Here is a 22,942-nt window from a genome sequence, read left to right on the forward strand (position 1 = left end):
TCCCCCATCCTTTCTCTACCCCCTCTTCCTGAAGTGCTGGCTGTGATCCTGTCCCTAACTTATTTAACTCACATTGTTCAGACTGGTTCTACAAAGAAGAGTCCTGTGGCATCTTAAAGACTAACAGATTTATTGTGGCATAAGACATAATAAACCTGCTGATCTTTAAAGTGCAATGGGACTCTTCTTTATGTCTCCTGTAGTGAACTGACACAGCTACCCCTCTGGTACTGTTCAGTGTTTAACAAAATGCAAGCCCAAAGAAGTTGAGGAGTGCCAGAGGGTTGTGCAAGATCAGGTAAGGAATAAGTGTTTTTGTTTCAACAAGTGGTAGCCTCTGAAAATCAAACGCAAAGCGAAGATAGCTGTGTTGGCCCTTAGGAAAATAAATACATCCAAAATCCATATTCATGCAATTCTTTGTTTTTTAGGCTTACCCAAAGGCCACCAAATAGTGTGCAAGCTTTTGAGTTCCCCAGAACTCTTTGTCAGGCTAGACAGTAATTTAAGCAAAAAAGTAGGAAGGATAGGAAAATGTTGGCTGATGTTGAAACTATAGAGTCTGCATTCAGTCACAGGCTTAAGGTGGAATGTGAGAAGAGGTCCCACACATTTAGATTAGCCCCCCGCCCCAGGTGCTCTTATGGTATCTGGTTGCACTTAGGATTGTCCTTATAGCTGTTGGGGGAGGGCAATGGTTGATTATTCCCCCGCCCATTTCTGAAAATATAAAATCCAGCTGTTACCAAGATCTGCCCATCTGTGTGTCACTTACATCTAAGGAACCATCCAGCAAGGACAACATTCTCTTACTTCCCAACTTCCATAACAGTCAGCATGTTCACATGATCCATGAGTCCATTATAGAGTCTTTGATTGGATCCCACTGGTGTTTCCAGACAGAGGGCTTGTAGCATTACCAATCAGGAGGTAGATCGTCTGCGGTAAGAGAAGAAGTGGAAGGTAGGAAAATATGGGAGGGTTACGAGTTGAAGATGGCAGTGTCTGCCTCTCGCCCCCATCTCTGGTAAAATTCTCTGAATGAGGCATGGTGATGGTGCCATAAAAGGTTCCTCTGGAAGGCTTTTCCCCAGGAAGAGAGACCTTACCAGTGTCTCTATGTTACGTTACCAAAGTTCTTACATAGGCCATATTACGTTACGTTGCTCCCAGCTCAACTGTTAATTCTGCATCCTCCTTGAACCTTGAAGGGGTCTAGGAAGCAGTCAAAAATATAAAGCTCAGTGTGAAAAAGCACATGCTTTGCATGCAGAAGGTCCCAGGTTCAATCCCCGGCTTCTCCAGGTAGGGAAAGGATCTTGCCTGAAACCCTGTAGAGCTGCTGCCGGTCAGTGTTGACAATACTGGACTAGATGGAGCAATTTATTTATTTATTTATTTATTTAAGTATTTTTATGCCGCCATTCAGCCAAAAGGCTCTCATGGCGGCTTACAAAAGTATTTCTTGACAGTCCCTGCCCACAGGCTTACAATCTAAAAGACATGACACAAAAGGAAAGGGGATTGGGAGGGAGGAGGAGGAGGGGGAAAAGGAAAGCAAATTCAGGCACTACAATCTTAGTTGGAAAGTTCAGCAGTTACAGGGGACAGCAGGAGGGAGGGGGCTCTCAGCTGGAGCTGGACCCAGGCACGGTGGAGAAATGCCTGGCTGCTGCTTCCTCCCTCATGGTGGCCTCTGCAGTGGCAGTTGGTAGCAGGAGGGAGGGGGCTCTCAGCTGGAGCTGGACCCAGGCACGGTGGAGAAATGCCTGGCTGCTGCTTCCTCCCTCATGGTGGCCTCTGCAGTGGCAGTTGGTAGCAGGAGGGAGGGGGCTCTCAGCTGGAGCTGGACCAATGGTCTGACTTGCTATAAGGCTGCTTCCTCAGTTCCTATATTCCAAAGCGTTTTGGATCTCTAAGAATGAGCCTCCATCATGCATCTCTAAGGTTTCAATCCTATGCATGTTAAGGCAGAAAAAAGCTCTTCAACTCCCAGGATGCCCCAGCTAGTTGGGAGTTGTAGGACTTTTTTTTCTGTCTACACATGCATAGGATTGCACCTTAAAGCTCTTTAAGAGGACGAGATACGAGTTTGCCTTTTCTTCTGGTTATAGAGTGAGTGCTGCATCTGCCCCACTGGTGGCCTTCCAGAGAGTAAATCATACGTTCTTAAATTGTTGGGCTTTTGGTGATTGTAATGGTTTGCCAGCACCAGGCACTGTGATTCTGTGTGCCTTCCATGCACAAAAGTGATTATAGTAGCTATGGCAAGCAGCCATCAAGAGAGTATTATTCTTAATCATTAAAAAAAATATTGGTGCCAAGTGCCATATTTGATGAGGTATTCTCTCCCTGGTGTGGAAGAAGGGAGAGAATGGGGTTTGCCATTCCTTCCTCTCAGAACGTCCACCAGAATGATGCCTCCTCATGGCATTGAGTCATTCCAGGGGCATTCTGCGAGGGGAAAGATGGTGGTTGGCATCTGCCGAGAATAGCTTTATTACTGCTCTCTGCCATAGGAAGAGTAAAAAATGAAGTGGGAAAGGGGGAGTGAAAAATACTGCTATTGCCAATGGTAATCCTGCCCCTTCCCCCACAAACTTGAAAAAATAGCTCCCCCTGAAAAATGGCTGAAAGGGCCCTGTATTTTCACAACCTGTGACGGGGCATTGACTGGCAAAGGTGGTAAAGCATTTTAATTCAGTCCTGTGCGTGAAGCCTGGAATGTTGAGGGGGTTCCTCACTCTCTTCTGTGAGAAAGGGGGACACTTTTAATATGTGGTGCTCATTTAGAATGTTTTCCTCTCAAGAGAATATGAAATAGATGGATACCAAGAGCTTCTTCAGACCGGGGTGGGGTGGGGAATCGCGTTTCCCTCCCATCACGTTGAATCATGCTTCTGTTCCACAATAGGATCGAGCAGCTTCCTCTTTCTTCAGATGCTGAAGAAAGAGAAAGTCAACAAAGGTCTCATAGCCCATTCAGTGGGCGGGGTTTTTTGCGCTGCTTTTCCTACACACAGCAGGAAATGGGAGCATGTTTCGCTACATGAAAAAAAAAAGGATTTTCCTGGGTCTTCTTTGAGATGGGAATACGTTCAGAAGGAGTGGGAGATGGGCGGGAGGCAGATGGCGTTGTGAATAGGACCTGCGAAAATCCATGAGTGCCCAGTAACGAGCGTGCTATAAAACGCTCGTCTGATAACGCTCCAAGAGATCTGGATTGCCGCCAATGTGTTTAAACACTAAATAAATGGATGCAGGATTGCACACTCTTTGTGATCACATACTCAGGTTTCCTCTAGCTTACCATGAGCAAGATGTATTTCTGTGTGAGAAAGAAAATAATATGCCAGAAACAGAAATAAGGTCATATTCTGGCCTTTTTTTTTCTTTTTAAAGCAACCCTTTTTAGAACTCCAAGGTAATGAGTTGAGAGCACACATACACAATTATCAATCAATTATTTATTCGCTGGCTGAAGAACAAAAGGAGATATGCACACTAATTTGTTAAATGGCCTTCCTCTGCTGGAGACTTGTCTACAAATTCTTCCCACCAGTTTATTTTTAGTGCTTTAATAATGCTAGTGCCTGACTGGCCTTCCCAAAGGGAGAAGAGTGAAGTTCAGTTCTTTCGCTTTTAACCAAGAAAGGCTAGCTTTAGTCCCCACATGCTACAGTTGTGTTAAAGGTAAATTTCAGCCACGTTCCAAAGATCTGGCCATGGTTGGAATGTGGCTTTTGGATTATGTGGGTGGCGGACCCACATACATCCTCATAAAAATAATGCAGAGGTAACTTGTGTGGTGGAACCCGAAACCACGGGTCCCTGTGGTTCGCTGAGTGGTGGTCACAGACTCTCAAGACACAATTTCTCTCTCTTTAGAAGGTTTATTACGAGCAGCCTGCAGTGCTGCAAGGTGACAGTCCCAGAAGACCTGAGGAACTGCCCAACAATTTCAGGAAAGGTTAACCTTTCCTGAAATTGTTGGGCAGTTCCTCAGACTGTCACCCTGCAGCACTGCTTGTAATAAATCTTCTAAGGAGAGAGAAATTGTGTCTTGAGGGTCTGTGACCACCACTCAGCGAACCACAGGGACCCGTGGTTTCGGGTTCCACCACAATTGGGGCTCTTCGCTCTTTTACCAGGGTGTTCAGATTAAAAAATGGTTATGCATTGTCTATCAGATAAGAACATAAGAGCTATGCTGGATCAGACCAAGGGTCCACCCTATAAAGCATTATGGTCACACAGTGGCCAAATGGCAGCCCATAGAAACTCACAGCAGGACATGAGTGATACAACATCCTCCCGTTCATGTTCCCCAGTAACTGGTATATATAAGCATACTGCTTCTGATACTGGAGGGGGCATTTAGCCATCAGGACGAATAGCCTTTGATAGCTTTATCCTCCATGAATTTGTCCAATCCCTTTTTGAAGCCATCCAAAGTGATGGCCATCACTGTATCTTGTGATAGTGAATTCCACAGTTTAACTATGCATTGTGTGAAGAAGTACTACCTTTCATCTGTCCTGAATCTCCTACCAATCAGCTGCATGGAATGGCCCCACTGGGTCCTAGTATTATGAGGGAGAAAAATAAATATCTCCCCCTATCCACTTCCTCTACACCTACATTGAGCATGGCGTCGGGCTCGACGGCCTTATAGGCCCCTTCCAACTCTGCTATTCTATGATTCTAATTTTGTACACCTCTATTATTTGCCATTTTTCTTAGCTAAACTATCCCACCTGTTGTAACCTTCCCTCATAAGGGAGTTTCTTCAGGCTCCTGATCATTTGAGTTGCCCCTTTCTGCACTTTTCCCAACACTACAAGTTCCCATACATTATGGAACAGGTGGTTATCTTCCCCCCACCGCCCTAACTAGGAGCTTAGCTGATTGAATGTATTAGTCAAACTGGATAAATTGTATTTTTGTTATTGTATTTTAACCTGAATGGGTCATAGGACCATAATAAAGACTGGTTGGTTTTTGCTGTCCTATGCTCTAAAGATGGTGCCGTATGGTGAGTCTAATCAGTATGTGAACACCTGAGCTTGGAGTACCTGACAAATCTCCATGCAATCATGTGATGCTCCACGGGATGCCCTTCAAATGTGTTAGATGATTACTCCCTGCATTCTCGACTACTGGCCATGGTGCCTAGGGTTATAGTCCAACAAATCATAGGAACATAGGAAGCTGCCTCATACTGTGTTAGACCATTGGTCCATCTAGCCCAGTATTGTCGACACTGACTGGCAGTGGCTCTCCAGGGTTTCAGGTAGAAATCTGTCCACACCCAGCCTGGAGAAGCCGGAGATTGAACCTGGGACCTACTGCATGCAAAGCAGGTGCTCTGTCACACTTAGCTACGACCTCAGAAGAACACCAGATTGGGTAAGGCTGATGTAGACTCTGATGCCCAGTCTCTTAGCACCATTGTATAATGAATTAAAAGTAAAATACTATGCCCTTATAATTAAATAGAAAAAATTAGAGACACGTGATCAGTTTCTATTGAGAGGTTGAAAACAGAGGCTTCTGGTTGTCAGAATGTAACATTGTGTAAAGCAGCATTCCCCAACCAGACGTGTTCGGCTAAAACAGGAAACATGCAACTAGAAGTAGAAACAGCAGGTTAGACAGCCTTGTCTAGAAAATCCTCTTAATCCCTGTGCCAGCTAATTATGGAAAACCAATGCCTCTGCTGCACTAAAGAACTCTAACATGTAAACAACCCAGAAAGATAGCATCTCTCTCAGTGGCCCCATTCAGGCAACACACTAAACCATGCTGCTTAACCACAAAATGGTTAACAGAATGCATTGACCTTAATGCATTCCGTTAACTATTTTGTGGTTAGCAGCATAGTTTAGCATGTTGTCTGAACCAGGCCCCCCTCTCGCTTTTTTTACAGCCATAACTTTTAAGACACCATTTCAGTTGCTGTCAGCAAATCCAAATTCTGCTGCATTTAAAGCTGCATGCAAAATTAATGTGCACCACTTTGAACATTTTTTCATTATTTATTTATGTTCATGCATCCTGGTATGGCTACATAGAAGAGATCTCAAAAAGGAACTGTAAATAAGTATGATCAAAACCAAGACCCTCTTTCTTTTGTCCTGGACAGGTGATTTCCTGGTTTGCTTATAATGTCTGTTTACCTATCTTCTGATTATTTTAACTGACGCAGCTTACACCATCCCAAACATCTAGTGCATCCAATAAAACATTTATAGCTTGCTCCTCTTTCCCTCTCCAAATTTAGGTTGAATGGTAAGCTTGAACTTACCCATAGATGAGTAAATGCAGCTCATTGGGATTGATGGCACTGAGTTCATAGAAAGGTGAGGAAGGAAGAGATGAACTAGTAACCTTAAGAGGAAGCATCTGGCTGGTGCATCTGGAGGAGGGGGAGGGGGAGGGGGAGGGGGAGGATGAGACCTCAATGGGACACAAAACACGACAGGCCCAGATATTTTTTGCTGGGTGTGACAGTTCTGCGATGTGGAGGCAGGGCTGGATTCTATCTAGACTGCCTAAGGGCGTAATCCTATGCTTATTGTCAATAATAATAATAATAACAACAACAACAATAAATCCTACAACTCCCAGCACTCCCTAGCCAGCATGGCTGGTTTGGGAATGCTGTGAGTTGTAGGACTTTTTCTGTCTAAACGTGCATAGGATTGAGCCCTGAATGACCTGTCTAGTTTTCTCCAACCTGACGTCCTCCAGATGAACTCCCATAATCCCTAGACAGCATGGCTGGATTTTGGGTACAAGGGGAAATAAGGGCTCATTACTTGCATATTTTTGAAATACTTGTGGAAAGCCCATGTCCCTCACTCCCACCGTGTCAGTCCTCCAGAAGCTGTATGGGGTTTACTTTCCTTTGACGCAACTGAGAACTTTTGGCCCTCACTTCCTCACGCTGAACAACATTCTCTTCTTCCACTCAGGCCTCAAGCCCAACTCCTTCCCTCTTCCCCCACATTTTAAAACCTGGCTTTTCCTAGGCTGCTCCTTTTCCTCTGCCACCATTTCCTCAGAAAGTTTGCCACCATCTCCACCACCAATATGGCCTCTCCCGCTGGCTTGACTCGCAAAGCCCAAGGCCTTCTCTCCATCCCCGCTTTTGTGTTTTTCTACTGCACCATCAAAGACATTTAAAGCTGACGCTAAGAGAGCAACTCTGGGAAGAGCACTCTGAACACAAGGTGCCACACCTGAGACAGCCTTAACCTCTGATGGTAAAAAAGGAAGGGTATGTGAGGATGACCATAAGATATGGTGGCCAATTATGAATCACCATAAAAAAAGGGGGGGAATGCATCACTAAACCAGAGTATAGTGATTTGCATAACACCAGCATATGCTAATTTGTATGTATAGATGCAACTTTAGAAATAATTCTAATTCAAATAGAAATACACTACTTCTCTCCATACTGTGGAAGACTGGCTAGGTGACAGGTGTGTTAACCGTTGAGGGGCAACAGACTGAACAGACTGCTGTTCAGTGTGATGTCCAGGTGCTAACCGTTGATGGGCAACAGTTCTTACAGTCTGTTATTTTTAAACCAGGTTTGGACTGGACAAGCCTTTAAATAGAGGCCAATCCTCTGGCAGCCCTTCAAACAGAGGATTGTTCTCTGTAAAAGAGGACTCTATTATTATTATTATTATTTATTTATTTATATAGCACCATCAATGTACATGGTGCTGACACATGGCCACATGGCTGACACATGGCCACCCTGCTATACGACTGAGGCAGATATGTGACAGATGGTGGCCTTTCAAGTAGCTAGATCCTTCTCACAATGGCCTTGTTCAGACAACACCTTAAACCATGATGGTTAAGTGTGATGGTCATAGCTTAGCGTGTCATATGAACCATGACTTAGTGTGTTTTGTGAACCATTCCTAACCATGGTGGCTACATAACCATGGTTTAAACATGCTCACTAACCACTTCCTGAAAAAGGGTTAACTTTTTAACCACTGCTTGGAGTGCTGTCTGAACAGGCTCTGGGAGGAGTAGGGTAGCCATGTGTCCTATTTTACAGAGGAAATTCCTCTATTTGAAGGGCTGTCAGAAGAAGAGAAGGAAACGGCCTGAAGTTGCTCAACAGCGCTGAACACCTGGGCAATAGACCGAGCAGGCACACAAGTTACCTGCTCATAATCTGCCCCATTATAGTGAGATGTATTGTATTTCTATTTAAATAATAGTAATTTCTTAATGTGCACATCTCTGTCTAAATTATGTAAATTTTATACTTAATGTTATTTTATTATTTATTACATTTATATCCCGCCTTTTTTCCTCCAAGGCGGCGTACATAATCCTCCTCCTCCTCTCTGTTTTATCCTCACAACAACAACCCTATGAGGTAGGTTGGGCTGAGAGGCTGTGACTGGCCCAAAGTCACCCAGTGGGTTCCCATGGCCAAGTGGGGACTAGAATCAGGATCTCCCGACTTCCAGTCCATCACCTTAGCTACTACACCAACACTGTTGTCCTCTCTTTTGACCATGCATAAGTAACGACCCTAATGCAGAGGGTGCCTGAGCATTTGAGGCCTGTTTCAGATCTCGGTGACTGTAGAATTCCGCGAAACAATGAACAACTGAACAGGCCTTGTGTCTCTATTTATTCATTTATTTATTGCATTTTTATACCTCACAATAGCCGAAGCCCTCTAAAAGTAATACCATCACCATTTACAAACCTAAAAAACAAAGCTCAAAGTGAGGCCCCATTGTACAGCCAGAGTTCCTTTAAGACTCTTGAAAATACCACACAGATTCAGTTGCTGTCATTAATACCATCTGTTCGACATGCAGCCTGACATTCTTGGGATGAGGCTTAATAACACAAGGAAATAAATTGAATAGTCTCGTCTTTGAGAGGGGGTAGTGGTCTCTCTTTAAAAAAATGCTTCTCAAGTGTACAGCAAAATCACAATCCTAATCTTCATTCTTTTGCAATATTCCTAGAGAGATTTTTTTTCCAACATGGTGTCAGTTTCAGATGGGATATGGAATTCATACATCAAAAGGAGAGAGCCACTCAGCTAAATTTCCTGGCTAAATATGTACACCCTGTGGTCACATCATGTTTCTTGCATGCCATACCCCTTACGTCGGCAAATGGTGTACAGCTGGGAATCTACTGGGCCCCATATGGCTTATTAAGATAGAGCAACTTTATATTGTACTTTCCTGAGTCCTACTTAATTATTTGCAAGCTTGGGGAAATTTTGATAAAATATGTGTTACCTCTGATTTGTAATATGCATCTTGAAGTACTCTGCGACTTTGTTTGAATGTTCATGGCAACCCAGGGTTTAAACAAACCCTGGGTACCTGTGAATGAGTGAGAACAAGGGAGGTTACGGGCTCCTAACTGTCTGTCCGCTTCTGCTGAGTTAAATAACCAGGAATACTCCATCTATGGGCTGCTTATTCTGATGTCTGAACCCAGAATTGGAGATTGTTGGAGGAAGAATAATCCAGGCTTCTAAACTTGGGTTACAAGTCTGGGTTATTCTTTTCCCCAACAATCTCCAATTCCAGGTTTGGACATCACAATGAACAACCCAAAAAACAGAGCATACCTGGGTTCTTTAACTCAGCAGAAGCAGCTAGGAACCAGTACAATTGCTAGCTCCTGCTTTACTACCAACAACCCATAGTTAACAAACTGTGGGTTGTTTTTCAGCATGCGAATCAGGTGTATTTCTTCACAGCAGTTAAGAATTGATCTTGTAGTATATTTAATCTGGCAACTGAAAAAGCTCTCAAATTTGTAAATAGGATGGATCCAGACAGGCAGCTTTCTCTGCTGCAGAACGTTTACAAGAGGAGATGGTCCAGTCGGCATTATGCACCGTGACCTGTCACCCATTGAACCTGTTTAGTCCTTCACTTTCTAGTTTTCTACTGTAAAAGCCTGTGCCTCATTCACTGTGAATGTACCTTTTTCACAACAGGTGGCTTACTGGGTCCATCCCCTTGGCCATTGCCCCTTATTTTCCCTTTGTCAAATCCTTTTGAAGATTGTTTTCTAATAGTGAATTTGTGTTATTGTGCCTGTGTTCCACCAACTTTTGCCACTGCTACTGTATTTTATAACAGAAGCTAAAGTTAATTATGTTCTAAGGAGCTGGCTACAATCCCTTCTCAGGGTTCTCTTGATGGGTTCTCTTGATATGTGCATAACTGCAGCAGCAGAGTGGTATATAAGCTATAAAACTTTCTTATGGTGCAGATGTGAGGGACTTGCAGATGTGAGCTCAGTTGCAAATCACATGCTTTGCATGGAAAAGGTCCCACGTTCAATCTCTGTGCATCTCTTATTTAAAGAAGCAAGTAGTAGGTTTTGGGAAAAACTTTTGCATGACACCCCAAAGGGCTTTTGCCAGTCACAGTAGAAATCACTGGCCTAGATCAGTTCATGGTTCCACTGGAGTCATCTTTGGAGAAGGAGCCAGAATCTTCAGAGAAGGAGCTAGAAACTTCAGAGCCAGTTGGTCCCTAAGAATATCTTGGCACTACTCAAGGTTGTCTGGGAGCCTCAGGGGTGATGCCTTTGCATATGCCTTTTGGAGAGGCAGAGGAGAATGTTGGGCCATCACCTAATCCCTGAGAATGCTGGTGCCTTATAATGTATACTAGGATGGTGGCCAGATGAAGGAGTGCTTGCTTATTGAAGATGGCTACTCATGAGACAGGCTCTCCACATGAGGAGGACATCTGACAAGCTTCTAACATGATGCAGCTGATCATTAAGTGGCGCTCTAATAGCTCTAGCTATGTCTGGTCTCACTTGTAAATTGAGAGCTGCTAGAAACAATGTCTGAATTTCAGATCTGTATTCTGTTTTCTCCCTAACTTTGCTGTGTGCTTGGACCTCCATGCTACTGACCTCTGGACTTATACTCGACTCTGCTTTTGGACTGTGTTTTTACTTGATTGATCACCTGGCATTTGACCTTGGCTGTGCCTCAGACCTCGCTCTGGAAAATGTGTCTGGTAAACCTATGCTTGGCCATTTGCCTGCTAAATTGAGTTCTCTACTGTATCCATCCCTGTAGTTGCTTAGCAAAGAGCCAGGACTCTGTTTAGAGCAGGACAATCAGGAGTGTTGAATCTCTTTCAGCCTGAGGGATGAATTAAATTTCAGAGGAGCTCTTGGAAGCTGCATTCCAGTGGTAGGTGGAGCTGAAGGCAAAACAGGGTGGGCCAAAGACGAAAGGGCTCAAAATGCCAAAAATAGCAGCATATTTTAGCTTAAAGCTCTTACTGCCAGTGACTAAGTCTTAGGAGAGGGTTCTCAACTTTGTACAATGGGGAGGGGGAGGAGGGGAAAAGCTGGGAAACTACCAAATGATTGGTGGGTTGTGGGGAGAAGGACTAAGGGGAGGGGTGTGGACATCTGAAGAATCCCTGAGAGAGCTGGATTGGGACACCAGAGAGAGCCGGATTGGGACCTCATGTGGGCCAGATCTAGCATGTGGACCTGAGGTTTGCACTGCTGGCCTAGATGGTCTGGCGCAGTATAATGCAGATTCCTATGTGTGGTCATTTATGCTTCCTGGAAGGTTATACAGAACTTATTTATTTTTAAATTCTATTGAAAATCAGTTGCAGGAAACCATCCAACTTGTGAATCTAATACCGGGTCTGTTCAGACAACACACTAAGCCATGGTTAGGCCGCTAACCCTTTTGCAGCAAATAGTTCATGAGTGTGTTTAAACCATGGTTACGTAGCCATGATGGTTAGGAATGGTTCACATGACATGCTAAGTCATGGGTCACATGACATGCTAAGACATAATGTTTAGCTCAAAATGCTTAACCACTGTGGCTTAACGTGTTGTCTGAACAGGGTCACAGTCTTTATACCAAACTGAATTGTGTAAAAGAGACAGCTTGCTTTTGTCTCCAGCCTTCTTTGTTCCTCTTGTCTTCAGTATGGCTCTTTCTTGATAAGTTTTATTTTAAATAGATTCCTCCGGAGGGAAATTATGGTAAAACAAATACATTTCTTACCCTCTCTAAAAACCTCATTTTGGTCTTCTCATTATTGGGTCATCTCTCTTTGGTGCATGCAGTAATAGAGAGTAAGGTTTCATTGCTAAAGGCTACTTGGCTGGTAGCCAGATCATTATGAGAGAGAGACATGGAGAGGTGATTCACCAGCCCATGAATGAATGGTATACTCATTACTGTTGGCAACTGTGTGAGTCCTATGTTTCTTTGGTCTGACCCAGGGGTTCTCGCGGAAGTTTTAATGAGCAGCGTAGTTTTATCCAAAGTTTCAGAAAATATATGAATTCTTAATGGCTGGTATAATTCTCTTTAAAGATTAAAAAAAAACCTTCAAAGACACACAATTATCTTCTTTTAAGACCATCCAATAAAATGTTTTTTTCCAACAGTGTTGTGAAGGTAGTGTGGCATATCAAACCTTTGGGCAAAATTATCTCTGGGCAACAGGCCACTCAAATGGTTCTAACACTTTTTGGTCTTCACAGGCTGGGGCAAGTGCATATCAGAAAGTTGTCAACCAACATTTCTCTAATTCGTGGTTCATATTTTCTCTCTAATTTAGCACACTTTCATTCCACACTTTCTCCAATGAAATCAGAGCGGTGTACACGGTCCATTATTTTCTCTGCACAACAACCATGTGAAGTAGAAAATATTATAGCACCATGTAAAGTAGGATAAGCTGAGAGATAGTGGGCCTGTTCAGAAAACACGCTAAGCCATGGTTAGGCCACTAACCCTTTTGCAGCAAGTGGTTAGTGAGCATGTTTAAAACATGGTTATGTAGCCACCATGGTTAGGAATGGTTCACACAACACAGTAATTCAAGCCATAATGTTTAGCTCAAAACACTTAACTATCACGGTTTAGTGTGTTGTCTGAACAATGCCACTGTTTCTTACAGAAAACTCTAGATTCATTTCAAACATAAGGCAGAAATGGATGACGCCAATCAGCAGCCTCACACAGAATTAACTCCTTTCATTTTTTTTTCTTTTTAAAGGAAAAGTGATTACAAACTTTAATCTAAACTACCTACAAGTGACAGAGCACTAAATAATGGGCTTGAGTTGTTTTGAAGGTAGATGAGAATTCCCTGGAAAGTGGTTTGGATGGTAAACTTACATCTTTTGTCTGCATGGCTGCTTAGCGCACCTCAAACCTGGCTCACATCATTTGTGCCACATTTTATCTCATCCTCTGCTATTCTGAATGCTGCTGAATTTGAAGTCAACCCTGTATTTATCTGGCACTTGGTAATCTTGATCCGAAAAGGCTGTCTGCAGGGTTTGTTTTTGTATAATCTGTGCATGGGTGTGGGTGTGTGGGTCCATGCATAAAAAGAAAATGAAGTTTCATCACTAAAGTTATTTAGCACAACATTATCTTATTGGGAGTCAGTTGTCTAAAAGCTGCTGTAATAAAAATGGCCTGAATTAATGCTTAGCAAACGTTTAGAATTTGTGTATGGTTTAGTATTTATTTTTCAATGCAATGGTGTTGAATAGATTGTATTTTCCTTGTTTAGGACTATAGTCTTAAGCATGCTCATTTGGGGCTTAACTTCCAAGTAGACAGGGTGCCATCAGGCTGGAAGTCTACAATCCATTTTCTTTCCTGCAAGAATATACTGTATATATATTCCTCCTCAAGAACTAATCTGCTCAAAGAATCTTTCAGCTAGGTAGCAGAACTTCAGCAAGGGTCTAACAGCCTATCTGGGACAATATGAAAGTGAAACTCTAGCTTTTGACTAATACAGATCCATTTTTACAGAAAGCAGATAGCTTACTTTGTCCTGTAATTTACTCCATAAGGGGAAAAGAAAAGTTCTTAACTCTTTTCTTGCTCTCCCTGTGCTTGCAAGCACAACAACGCACAGAGGAATTTATAATTAGAAACATGAGTCATAATAGCCAGCAAATGCAGCTATGTCTTCAGAGGAAATGACTTTTCCATACCCTTCAGTGCAGTTTCTCCTTGCATTCATGTCAGACCTCCTGCCTTATTCATTTTCTTTTTTTACCCTTTAGGAGCACAGATGTGATGTTAAGTTGTGGCAATTAGCAGATTCAGGGAAGAAAACAGGGTGGACTTGACCTCCAACGTTGCCCCTTGCATCCCAAGAAACAAGAAAATAACTTCCACATTTCCACTGGCTCTCGTTCACCTACAGAAAAGAGAAAATGGTGTGACTTTCTTTGAAGCTGCGGTGCCAATCCCTATCATGTTGCTGTTGTGGTACCGCTCTGTTAATCGGTAGCCAAAACCAAGAAAAGCCAAGCTCCCTGAAGAGATACAGACAAAGATTTGAAAGACGCCAGATAAGGAACCGGCAGTGAGAAATACAGCATTCTTTTCAAGATAAGAGATTAAGAAACGAGTGAGGTGTTCCAGATGGTCAGTGAGAGCTGGATTTTTTTTGAGATGAGAGGCTGAAATACAATCACAGAAGTTAAAACACACACACACACAAAACAGTTGCGGCATCTATGTCTGCTTCGTGTTCCTAGCAGGGAGAAATCACGACCACAAGAAGGATGGAGACCAAGGCTGACCTCAGGTAAATTAGTTAAGCAGCGTAATCATCAGGATGAAACTGTATTTTTGAGAATGACCTAATCTTTCTAGTGCTCCCCTGCTTTCAATGGGGAAGATATTAAAACAGCCCCACAAAAGTAACGTTTGAAGTGCAGATGTTCATCGTAATTGTCCCCAAAGCCACACCCCCAAGGAGAATCCAACATTCAGGCAACTGTGCTGATCCATATCAACAAACCGGTTTTAGTGGCTTTCATTTCCACTAGGAGCAGGTGTTTTGTAAGGCTATTAGGTCTAAATGGCCCATTGAAGACCAAGGCAGGATCTACACTACTGCTTTAAAGCGCTTTATAACAGTTTTGACAACTGTTGAGGCCCAGGACACACTGCATATACAGTTTTCAAAACGTTTTCAAAGTGCTTTAAAGCGCTTTAAAAGCAGTAGTGTAGATCCCCTCCAAGAGGCTGCCTTGATGGTGCTGGGTTGCCACCGCTTTTAGGAAACTCCTGTGCTGTCGCTGCTGTGGGGTGGCGGCAGGTAATCCCAACGCAGGAGGCAGCATGGGCTCTTCAGCAGCCATACAGCTTGCCATGCCTGCCCTCTGCATGGGCTTCCAGCAACCAATCAAGGGCCCAGGAATGCCTCTGCCTCAATGACGAAGCGAGGTCAAATGGCGGAAGAGCTGTGGTCACCTCGCTCCAGTGTAAAAAGTCAGGGTAAATGCCTGGCTTTTTAAATATGCAGCTTTGTGGGAAAGTCCTGCGGTGGCTGTGAGGTTGCTGCTGTGTTATGTAACCAACGCAGTGCCACTGCATGGCTTTTAAAATTTATAGACAGCCCCAAAGCGCTTTCCATTACAACAAGGAACACTATATTGTTGCTGGGAAATTCATTTCCCCCCAGCTACTGTGAGGATTGCAGCTAGGCTAAGAGGGTACATGGAAGTCTCTGACATTGTGCTAGTGTAAACAATCACGTGTGCAATGTAACTAGTGCTTGCTAGGGCAATGGGAAAAAGTGGTAGAAATCCATCATTAGCACTAGTGCCATATTGTTAGTGTTAGCACAGTTGGATTCTGTGCTATGGTTTGTTGTTTTTGTTGTTTTCCTTGCTAAACTTATGAAAAAAAATCTGTGGGAAAAGACTGGCTGGTGTCAAAGAGATTTGGGAGAAATGGTACCTTCCATGGCTATGTTGTTTTGTATGCAGAGGTCACCCTGCTATTTACTTTGAGCTGAAGTATGGTCCGCATGCGCAATGGCTAATGTTTGCACATATGCAGAATGTTTCTTTCAGAGAAGAAAACCCAAACCACGCATGAGCACAGACTTTGGGAAATCACACATGTGACTGTCCTGGGGGGAATCCGCACGTTGTTCTCAGGCCGCTTCTAAGCGACCCCAGTGCGCCCCCAAAGCGATAATGTAACTTACCTGGAGAAGAGCCGAGGAAGAGACGTCCTCGCCGCTACCACCACCCAACTCTCTCCTCGCCAGCCAGCGAGGAGAGCTCAGGGGAAGAAGGCTGGGTGGAGAGCTCTCCACTCCGCCTTCTTCCCCCGAGCTCTCCTCGCCGGCCAGCGAGGAGGGAGTTGGGTGGCGGCGGCGGCAAGGACGTCTCTTCCTCAGCTCTTCTCCAGGTAAGTTACATTATCGCTTTGGGGCCGCACTGGGGTCGCTTAGAAGCGGCCTGAGAACGACGTGCGGATTCCCCCCTGGAAGAAGTGGTCTACCCTGCAGTCAGTAGCCCCCACAGTAATGTCACTGTATAACTGGTGGGTATTGGTGTCTTCCCAGGTCCAGGAATGGCATAGCTACACTAGGAAGTCCTGTCTGTGTTGCTCTCAGCTTTCCAGCTCCAGCTTTCCTGTCCCACCTGAGCACAACCTGGCTCCTACATAAACCTAGGAGCTTCCATTATGGTAGTGGTGCAAGAGCATTCTTTGGTTTTTGTAGGCAAATACATCTTTTTAGGATTGTGGTGCTAGACATCTAACAGATGACAATGAACTGTCGCCTTCTATCATACATATTCTTCCCCTATTGCCTTTGCCTTTCTCTTTCCTCCCATCCCATTTGTCTCTTCCCCTTTGTCGCAATTTAGATTGTATGCAAACTCCTTGAGATAGGGACCTTTTGGCTTATGATGGCCTGCTTCCATCCATGCACATCGATGATACTATATCAATAAGAAGAATCGCTAATAATGGCAGTTCAACGTTTTCCATAAAAGTGCTGAATGCAAGACAAATCTATTACTCTGTCCATAGAGTTCTTTGCAAGATCTCTGGTCCAATGGCAATAACATCTTAGGGTGGTATCCAACTTATGTCCCTGTGGAAGGCATGTCTCAGTGGAATGAAAAGGGAGAGTCTTTTTGGTGGTTCTCCTTCCCTTGTAGCCTTTCTGACCCTCTCCCCTCAGTCTGCTCTGGAGAGTCCCCCAACCCTTTGGTGCAGATGGAGGGGGGCATAGGGGCTACAATGGGGAAGTGAAATCTCCAAAAGCCATCACCTCCCCATTTCAGATGCCTTCCATCAGCAGAGGGTCACTACTTGTAAGTTCCCTTGTTCTTTCCACACCATTTTTGTTATACAGAGCTGTGAACAGGGTACCTCAGCAAGCATTCCTTATAAACTTCAATAATTGGATTACTTGCAGCTTTATGCAGGATTTGAGTATTTCACCGTATCAGTAACTTTTTTGTTTTCCATGAACAAGAATCAGATAATCTTATTAGTACATTCTTATAAATTGTGTTCCCAAAGGCAGGTAAGCTGGAAAAATCTTTATAATACTTACTCTAGAGTAGCCACCTTAGACATCTGTGGGGCTGTGCGAAGACGTTTGATGAGAACACTTAAATTGTAAATAGCATTGCCTTGTTAAGAGGACCTTTTCTGGGGCTGCTCCTAGGCTGTGGAACTCACTCCCAAGGGAGGCTAGTTTTCCTCCCTCTCTGCTGTCCTTCTGCCAGCAGATAAAGACTGCTTTATTTAAGAAGGCCTTTACTCTGTAAATAGCCTCGTGTGGCGCAGAGTGGTAAGCGGCAGTTACTGCAGCCAAAACTCTCCCCACGGCCTGAGTTCGACCCCAGCGGAAGCTGGTTCTCAGGCAGCCGGCTCAGGTCGACTCAGCCTTCCATCCTTCCAAGGTCGGTAAAATGAGTACCCAGCTAGCTGGGGGAAAGGGAACTGCGACTGGGGAAGGCAATGGCAAACCACCCCGCTACAAAGTCTGCCAAGAAAACATCCGTGAAAGCAGGTGTCCCTCTAGGAGTCAGCAATGACTCAAGTGCTTGCACGAGAGGTTCCTTTCTTTACTCTGTCAATAGGTCTGTTGGGTTGGGTGCTGTTTTAAATATCTATCTATCTACCTATCATCTGTCTATTTCTGTAACTGTTGTGTTTTATTTTATTTTAATGTATTGTTTTCATTAATTTTATTTGTTCTGTAAGCCAATTGGTATAAAGGTGGGGTACAAATAAAATAAATAATAATATTAATCTGTTCTGTCTAGATGGCCATCCCCATTATGCTGCTATAGAGCAGGGATGTGGAATGTGTGGCCTTCACATGTTGCTGAACTGCAGTTCCCATCATCCCTCACTATTGGTTATGGTGGCTAGGGCTCATGGGAGTTGCAGTCCAACAACATCTAGAGCACCACACGTTCCTTACCATTGCTCTAGATGATATTGAATTGCTTGAAATTTTGAATGGAAATAAAGATTCAGATCACTGAGTCTTGGGCAAGTATCTCAGTCTAATCTTTGTTACTTGAATGACTCTGGCTTGGAATCAGGCAGGGTTTAGAGAAGAAATCTTGCACCTCATGAGCAGGATTATGCAGACAAACTCTAGGTAGACAGCAGAATTATAGGATATACAAACGCCGTCTCCCAAGGTTTCCTAGCTGGCTCCCTTAGGACTGTTTTGAAGATCTGTCTAATCTCAGGCACCTCTTCTTCACAACGAGGGTCTTCTTTTCCAATGTTTCATAAGTCAAGTGGTCTTCTGGAAAAGTGGCTCTGATTTATATGGCAAGATTCATTTCAATTCCCCTATGCACAGACAGGGCTTCTGTCTGGCTCCAAATAAGGCCCTGCCTACTGGTTAGCTCCTGATAGTTTGACCTCCAAACTTGGCCTTCCTTGACTTCTATGGCTAGGTAAGGCTTAGGCAACGTGTCCATCCAGATGGTTTGGGCTACAACTCCCATGATTCTTCACCATTGGCTAGGTTGGGTAGGGCTGATGGGAACTGTAGGACAAAACAAACAAACAAACCCTAGACGGCCACAAGTTTTCCACCCCTCCAAATTCTGCCACACCCTTGTTTTTTCCACTGTCCACTAGCTGTTCACCAGCATTATTGGTGGAGCATGGCACTGCTTCTTCTCCATGTTGGCAGTGTTGTCATACAGCATGACAGCAGAAAGAATGACAGAAGGTCAGTGCGTTATCTATACAAGCATTTCTCCTTCTAGAGAACACTCATATGAAGGTTGACTGGTTACCCAGAAAGAGGTTAATGAGGGAAACTGCAAACAAATCTAGGCCAGGCTACCACATGTGTGATGACATTGATCTGATTTTAGAAGGTATTGATCTCAAGCCCCGTCTCTTGTGCTGTGATTGGCCTGATTCCTCTGCAGTGAAACTACTACCTGCCCTATCCCGCCAAACAAGGATTTAATTTTCCTTGCACAAAAGCTTCATTGCATTAGAAATGTGTTCACTCTTTTAGCATCTTTAAGGATTCTCCAATTTGAGGGGATGGCTGAAAAGTATATTTGTGACTCCTGTTCCATTCAAAATCATGTTGCTGGCATATTTTTACATAATATATATCATGAATAACTCCATCCCTGTTGCCTGCCAGCCAAATATTCACATTGCTAATAATAGTAAATTTTATTCAAGGATTTGATGTATATAATGAAAACCAATAAACCAATAAATTACTATTGTGTTACCACGTCTGGATAGTGAGAAGTTTCAGGGCTTCCAGTGCTTACCCAGGTTTCTATTTCCTTAGAAAGAGGTCACTGGAGACTTACTTTTTCTGTGACGTGTGTGTGTGTGTGTGTGTGTGTATAGTGCCATAGGATTTCCTGCTAAGAGCAAATTCAGCTTTCTGCCTCCTTTTCAGATCCAGTTCCAGCACTACCTGACACAGACTTCACTCCTCCCTCTCCTTCACTAGTGGGGGAAAGGAAGATTTGGGACTGTTCTTTGATTTGGGAAATGGTACAAGGGGGAAAGGGTTAAACATCTCCCCCAGCATGGTGCTCTGATTAAACTGAGAGTGCCCCACAACTGCATGTGATTAAAAAGATAAATAATCTAATCACCGATCTCCCACATAATGTCTAGTTTAGCTCTTAGTCATTGACTAAAGTAGAAGCTGGGCGTGGAAACTGGAATCCATGGTGTAGGATCAAAGGAGAGAAACTGGGACCTGTGGAAAGGTCAGTGAGGTTTCTGAGGGTGGTTCACACAATGGAAACTTTCATTCCCCCCCTCCCTCCACCATGAGCACTAGAATGTTGTGGTACTTACCCCCTCCTTTCTGCCCATCCCACCCCCTTCGGCAGAACTGTGAGATTTTCAGGATTCCATTGGAACTATCTAATTTGGTTCATTATAGCCACATAGATTTAACACCTTCCTCATGAATAATCTGTGTAGCAAGTTTTGGCATCTGTGTAGCAAGTTTTGGCATCTGTGGAAACTGTAACCAAATATTTTTACTCTGCTCTTCAGCCAAAAAGTCTTCCAGAATGGTTTACATAAGATCAATAAAAAATAAGACAATCCCTGATTACAGCTATAAAAGGCACGACAGAAATGGAAAGGTGGATAAGGAGAGAAGAGTACAACAAGCAATTTCAGGCATCAGTTCTTAATGTTATCAAGATCTAGCCCAAAAGGAAACAGTTCAGGGAGAGGAGAAGGCTGAGAGAGTGGTCTCCCAGCCGAGCTGCTGGAAATGGCACCACTTCCCATTTCTCAGCCTACAGCAACCTTATGAAATGGCTGCTGCTAGGTGACAGTTAGTGGACATGGCTCATACCTTGACATACTGGAGCCATAAAATGAGAGTATGTGGATGGCAAATTGATTCCAGACCACTATCATATAATTTTGTGACATTATTGGGGAGTGGGGGGAACATGTTCATGAGCAAAACTTTTCTTATTGAACCAAAATGTTTTCCAAGTCTTCTAGAAAGTCTACATGCCACTTACATACAAAACTCCTGTTGTCTGGGACATAGATTGTCTCCTTAGTTTGTACATATGGTATGTATATAATGCATATGATTCATAGATAAATCATTATTTCTCTTATGTGAATATGATTATTCTGAACAGGTTTCCTAGTAGAAAACATGAAGGGTTTGCAGCCAGAATCTAGATCTATGTAATTCAATGAGTAGTGCAGGAAATTATTATAGGAAAACTTGGGCAGGATCTACACTACTGATTTATAATGATATTGACAACTGTTGGGGCCCAGTTGAAAACCATATAATGTTTTCAAAGTGTTATATCCTGCTTGGTGTAGCTCTGGCCAATGTCTATAAAGTGCGTTTAGTTGGCTCTGAGTCTTCAAATCAACCTGGGCAAATCAGATTTTGTCTCATACCATTTCACTGAAAAGATTGCATTGAAATCTAGCATGCATAAGTTAATTTCATTCATTCTGTGTTGCTCTGAAAGGCAACTGGTAGGTTTAAGAACATAAGAAAAGCTCCATGGGACAAGACCCATGGATCATCCATCTAGTATAGTATCCTGTTGTGACAGTGGCCAACGAGAGATGCTTATGGGACATTTAGTAGATAGTGCCTCTGAACCTGAAGGTTACACATAGCCATTCTATCCTTTGCTGACCAGTATGTACATGCTTTGTGATTCAAATAGTGACTTAAGTCATCAAAAATGTCTTCTACTCCTACGGACAGGAAATCTTAAAAATAGTGGCATTAAAAATCCATTAGAGTACATAAAGCACCTGGTTTCGATATAAAAGTCTGAAACGTATGCATTGCTTACTGTAGTACAAAAAGTTCCATAATAGCAGTGCATTGTCTCACATTTAAATGTGGTTGCTGAGTCATTGGCATTTTCCTGCCAGCACTGCAGAATCTTAGCAGCTGCAGTTGTAGGTCTCTTACTGCAGTAGATGTTCTGTTGCATTAGTAAGCCCCAATTGTTTGTTCATAATGCTCACATTTATGCAACTCTTCCCCTGGCCTTTTCCAATCTGTTTATTTGTAGGCATGTCCAGCAACATCTAAGATACAGCCGCTGATTATTACCATGCATGGTTGTCCCAGAAAATACAAATGACCCTAGTCATTCAGAATCAGAGTTATTACTAACTCCAACAAAAGGTCATTGGTCTCTTGGTTTTATGATAAAGGCCTAAAAATTGCACAGAACTCTATTCCTGCAGTTCTTGGTTGCGGTTCAAGAAAGCAATTCAAGACGGGTTTTTCCCCGCAATAGTTGCCAAACAGAATTTAATTCAAACCATTCCAGTCTTAAAAGAGCAGCTCACTAAATGGTTATTGGATTGGAATGTAGTGTTACTTTGAAAAAGGTATTCAGTAAAAGTGGCACAGAGTGTTGAAAAAAAGGGAAATCTTGCTATGAGAGTATTTGTGTGGAAGTTATTTTGCCCCTTAAATTCTAAATTTCTGCAAAATCACAATTCCACAGTGTTAAACTGGAGTATTAAATTCATTTTATAATGAGGGATGTCTGTCTTTTCAGCATTAAGGCTCCTGTACCTTTTAACAGTAGTGTTAATAAGGGAATTTTGGTACGTACTTTTTCACATCACACAGCACTATAATAATTTGCACCAGCTGAAATGCTGCTAAACAGCTGTTCAAGAGAATGGAACCTTAAAAATTTGGCCATCCTTGTAATAGTGTTTTCCATAGATTTCCAATCACTGTGAAGAATGTAGGACACAACCCATAGAAACTATGCGGATGTAGATGCCTGAACAGCTGAAGCTTTCATTGTAGCAGTAGTTCCTACTTCTGAAGTGCCACACTACAGTCCTTGAGATTAATCAGTTTGTTGTGGCATGAGATTTTAGAAGCAGCAACTGATTTTCTGTGGAAATTCATGCCACATTCCATTTAATCTGTAAGTACTTTTTGAGTTTGCATTTGAAATAATTATTTTTTAAAGATGCATTCTTTCATATTAATCACACTTGTATAAATTACTTTAGTTCAAGGAGTCTGTGTTCCTGGTACTTGAAAAAAAATTCTTTACAGCAAGAACAAACACATAT

At 43.1% G+C, this 22,942-nt stretch overlaps 1 protein-coding gene across 2 annotated transcripts in view; it reads left to right on the forward strand.

The window, feature by feature from the left end:
- The window catches only part of SACS (sacsin molecular chaperone), a 63,600-nt gene that overhangs the window by 3,362 nt on the left and 37,296 nt on the right, over window positions 1–22,942 (forward strand). Inside the window, exon 1 of one of the 2 annotated variants that reach the window (XM_063127022.1) lies at window positions 14,251–14,642. The exons of the other annotated variant lie outside the window; for it this stretch is intronic. Coding sequence (XP_062983092.1) covers window positions 14,620–14,642 — 23 coding nt within the window. The 5' untranslated portion in view covers window positions 14,251–14,619. Of the gene's footprint in view, window positions 1–14,250; window positions 14,643–22,942 lie in introns of those variants that run through there. 2 annotated transcript variants of the gene reach the window in all.

Source organism: Elgaria multicarinata, chromosome 5, assembly GCF_023053635.1.
Source record: "Elgaria multicarinata webbii isolate HBS135686 ecotype San Diego chromosome 5, rElgMul1.1.pri, whole genome shotgun sequence".
Taxonomy (NCBI): Eukaryota; Metazoa; Chordata; class Lepidosauria; order Squamata; family Anguidae; genus Elgaria; species Elgaria multicarinata.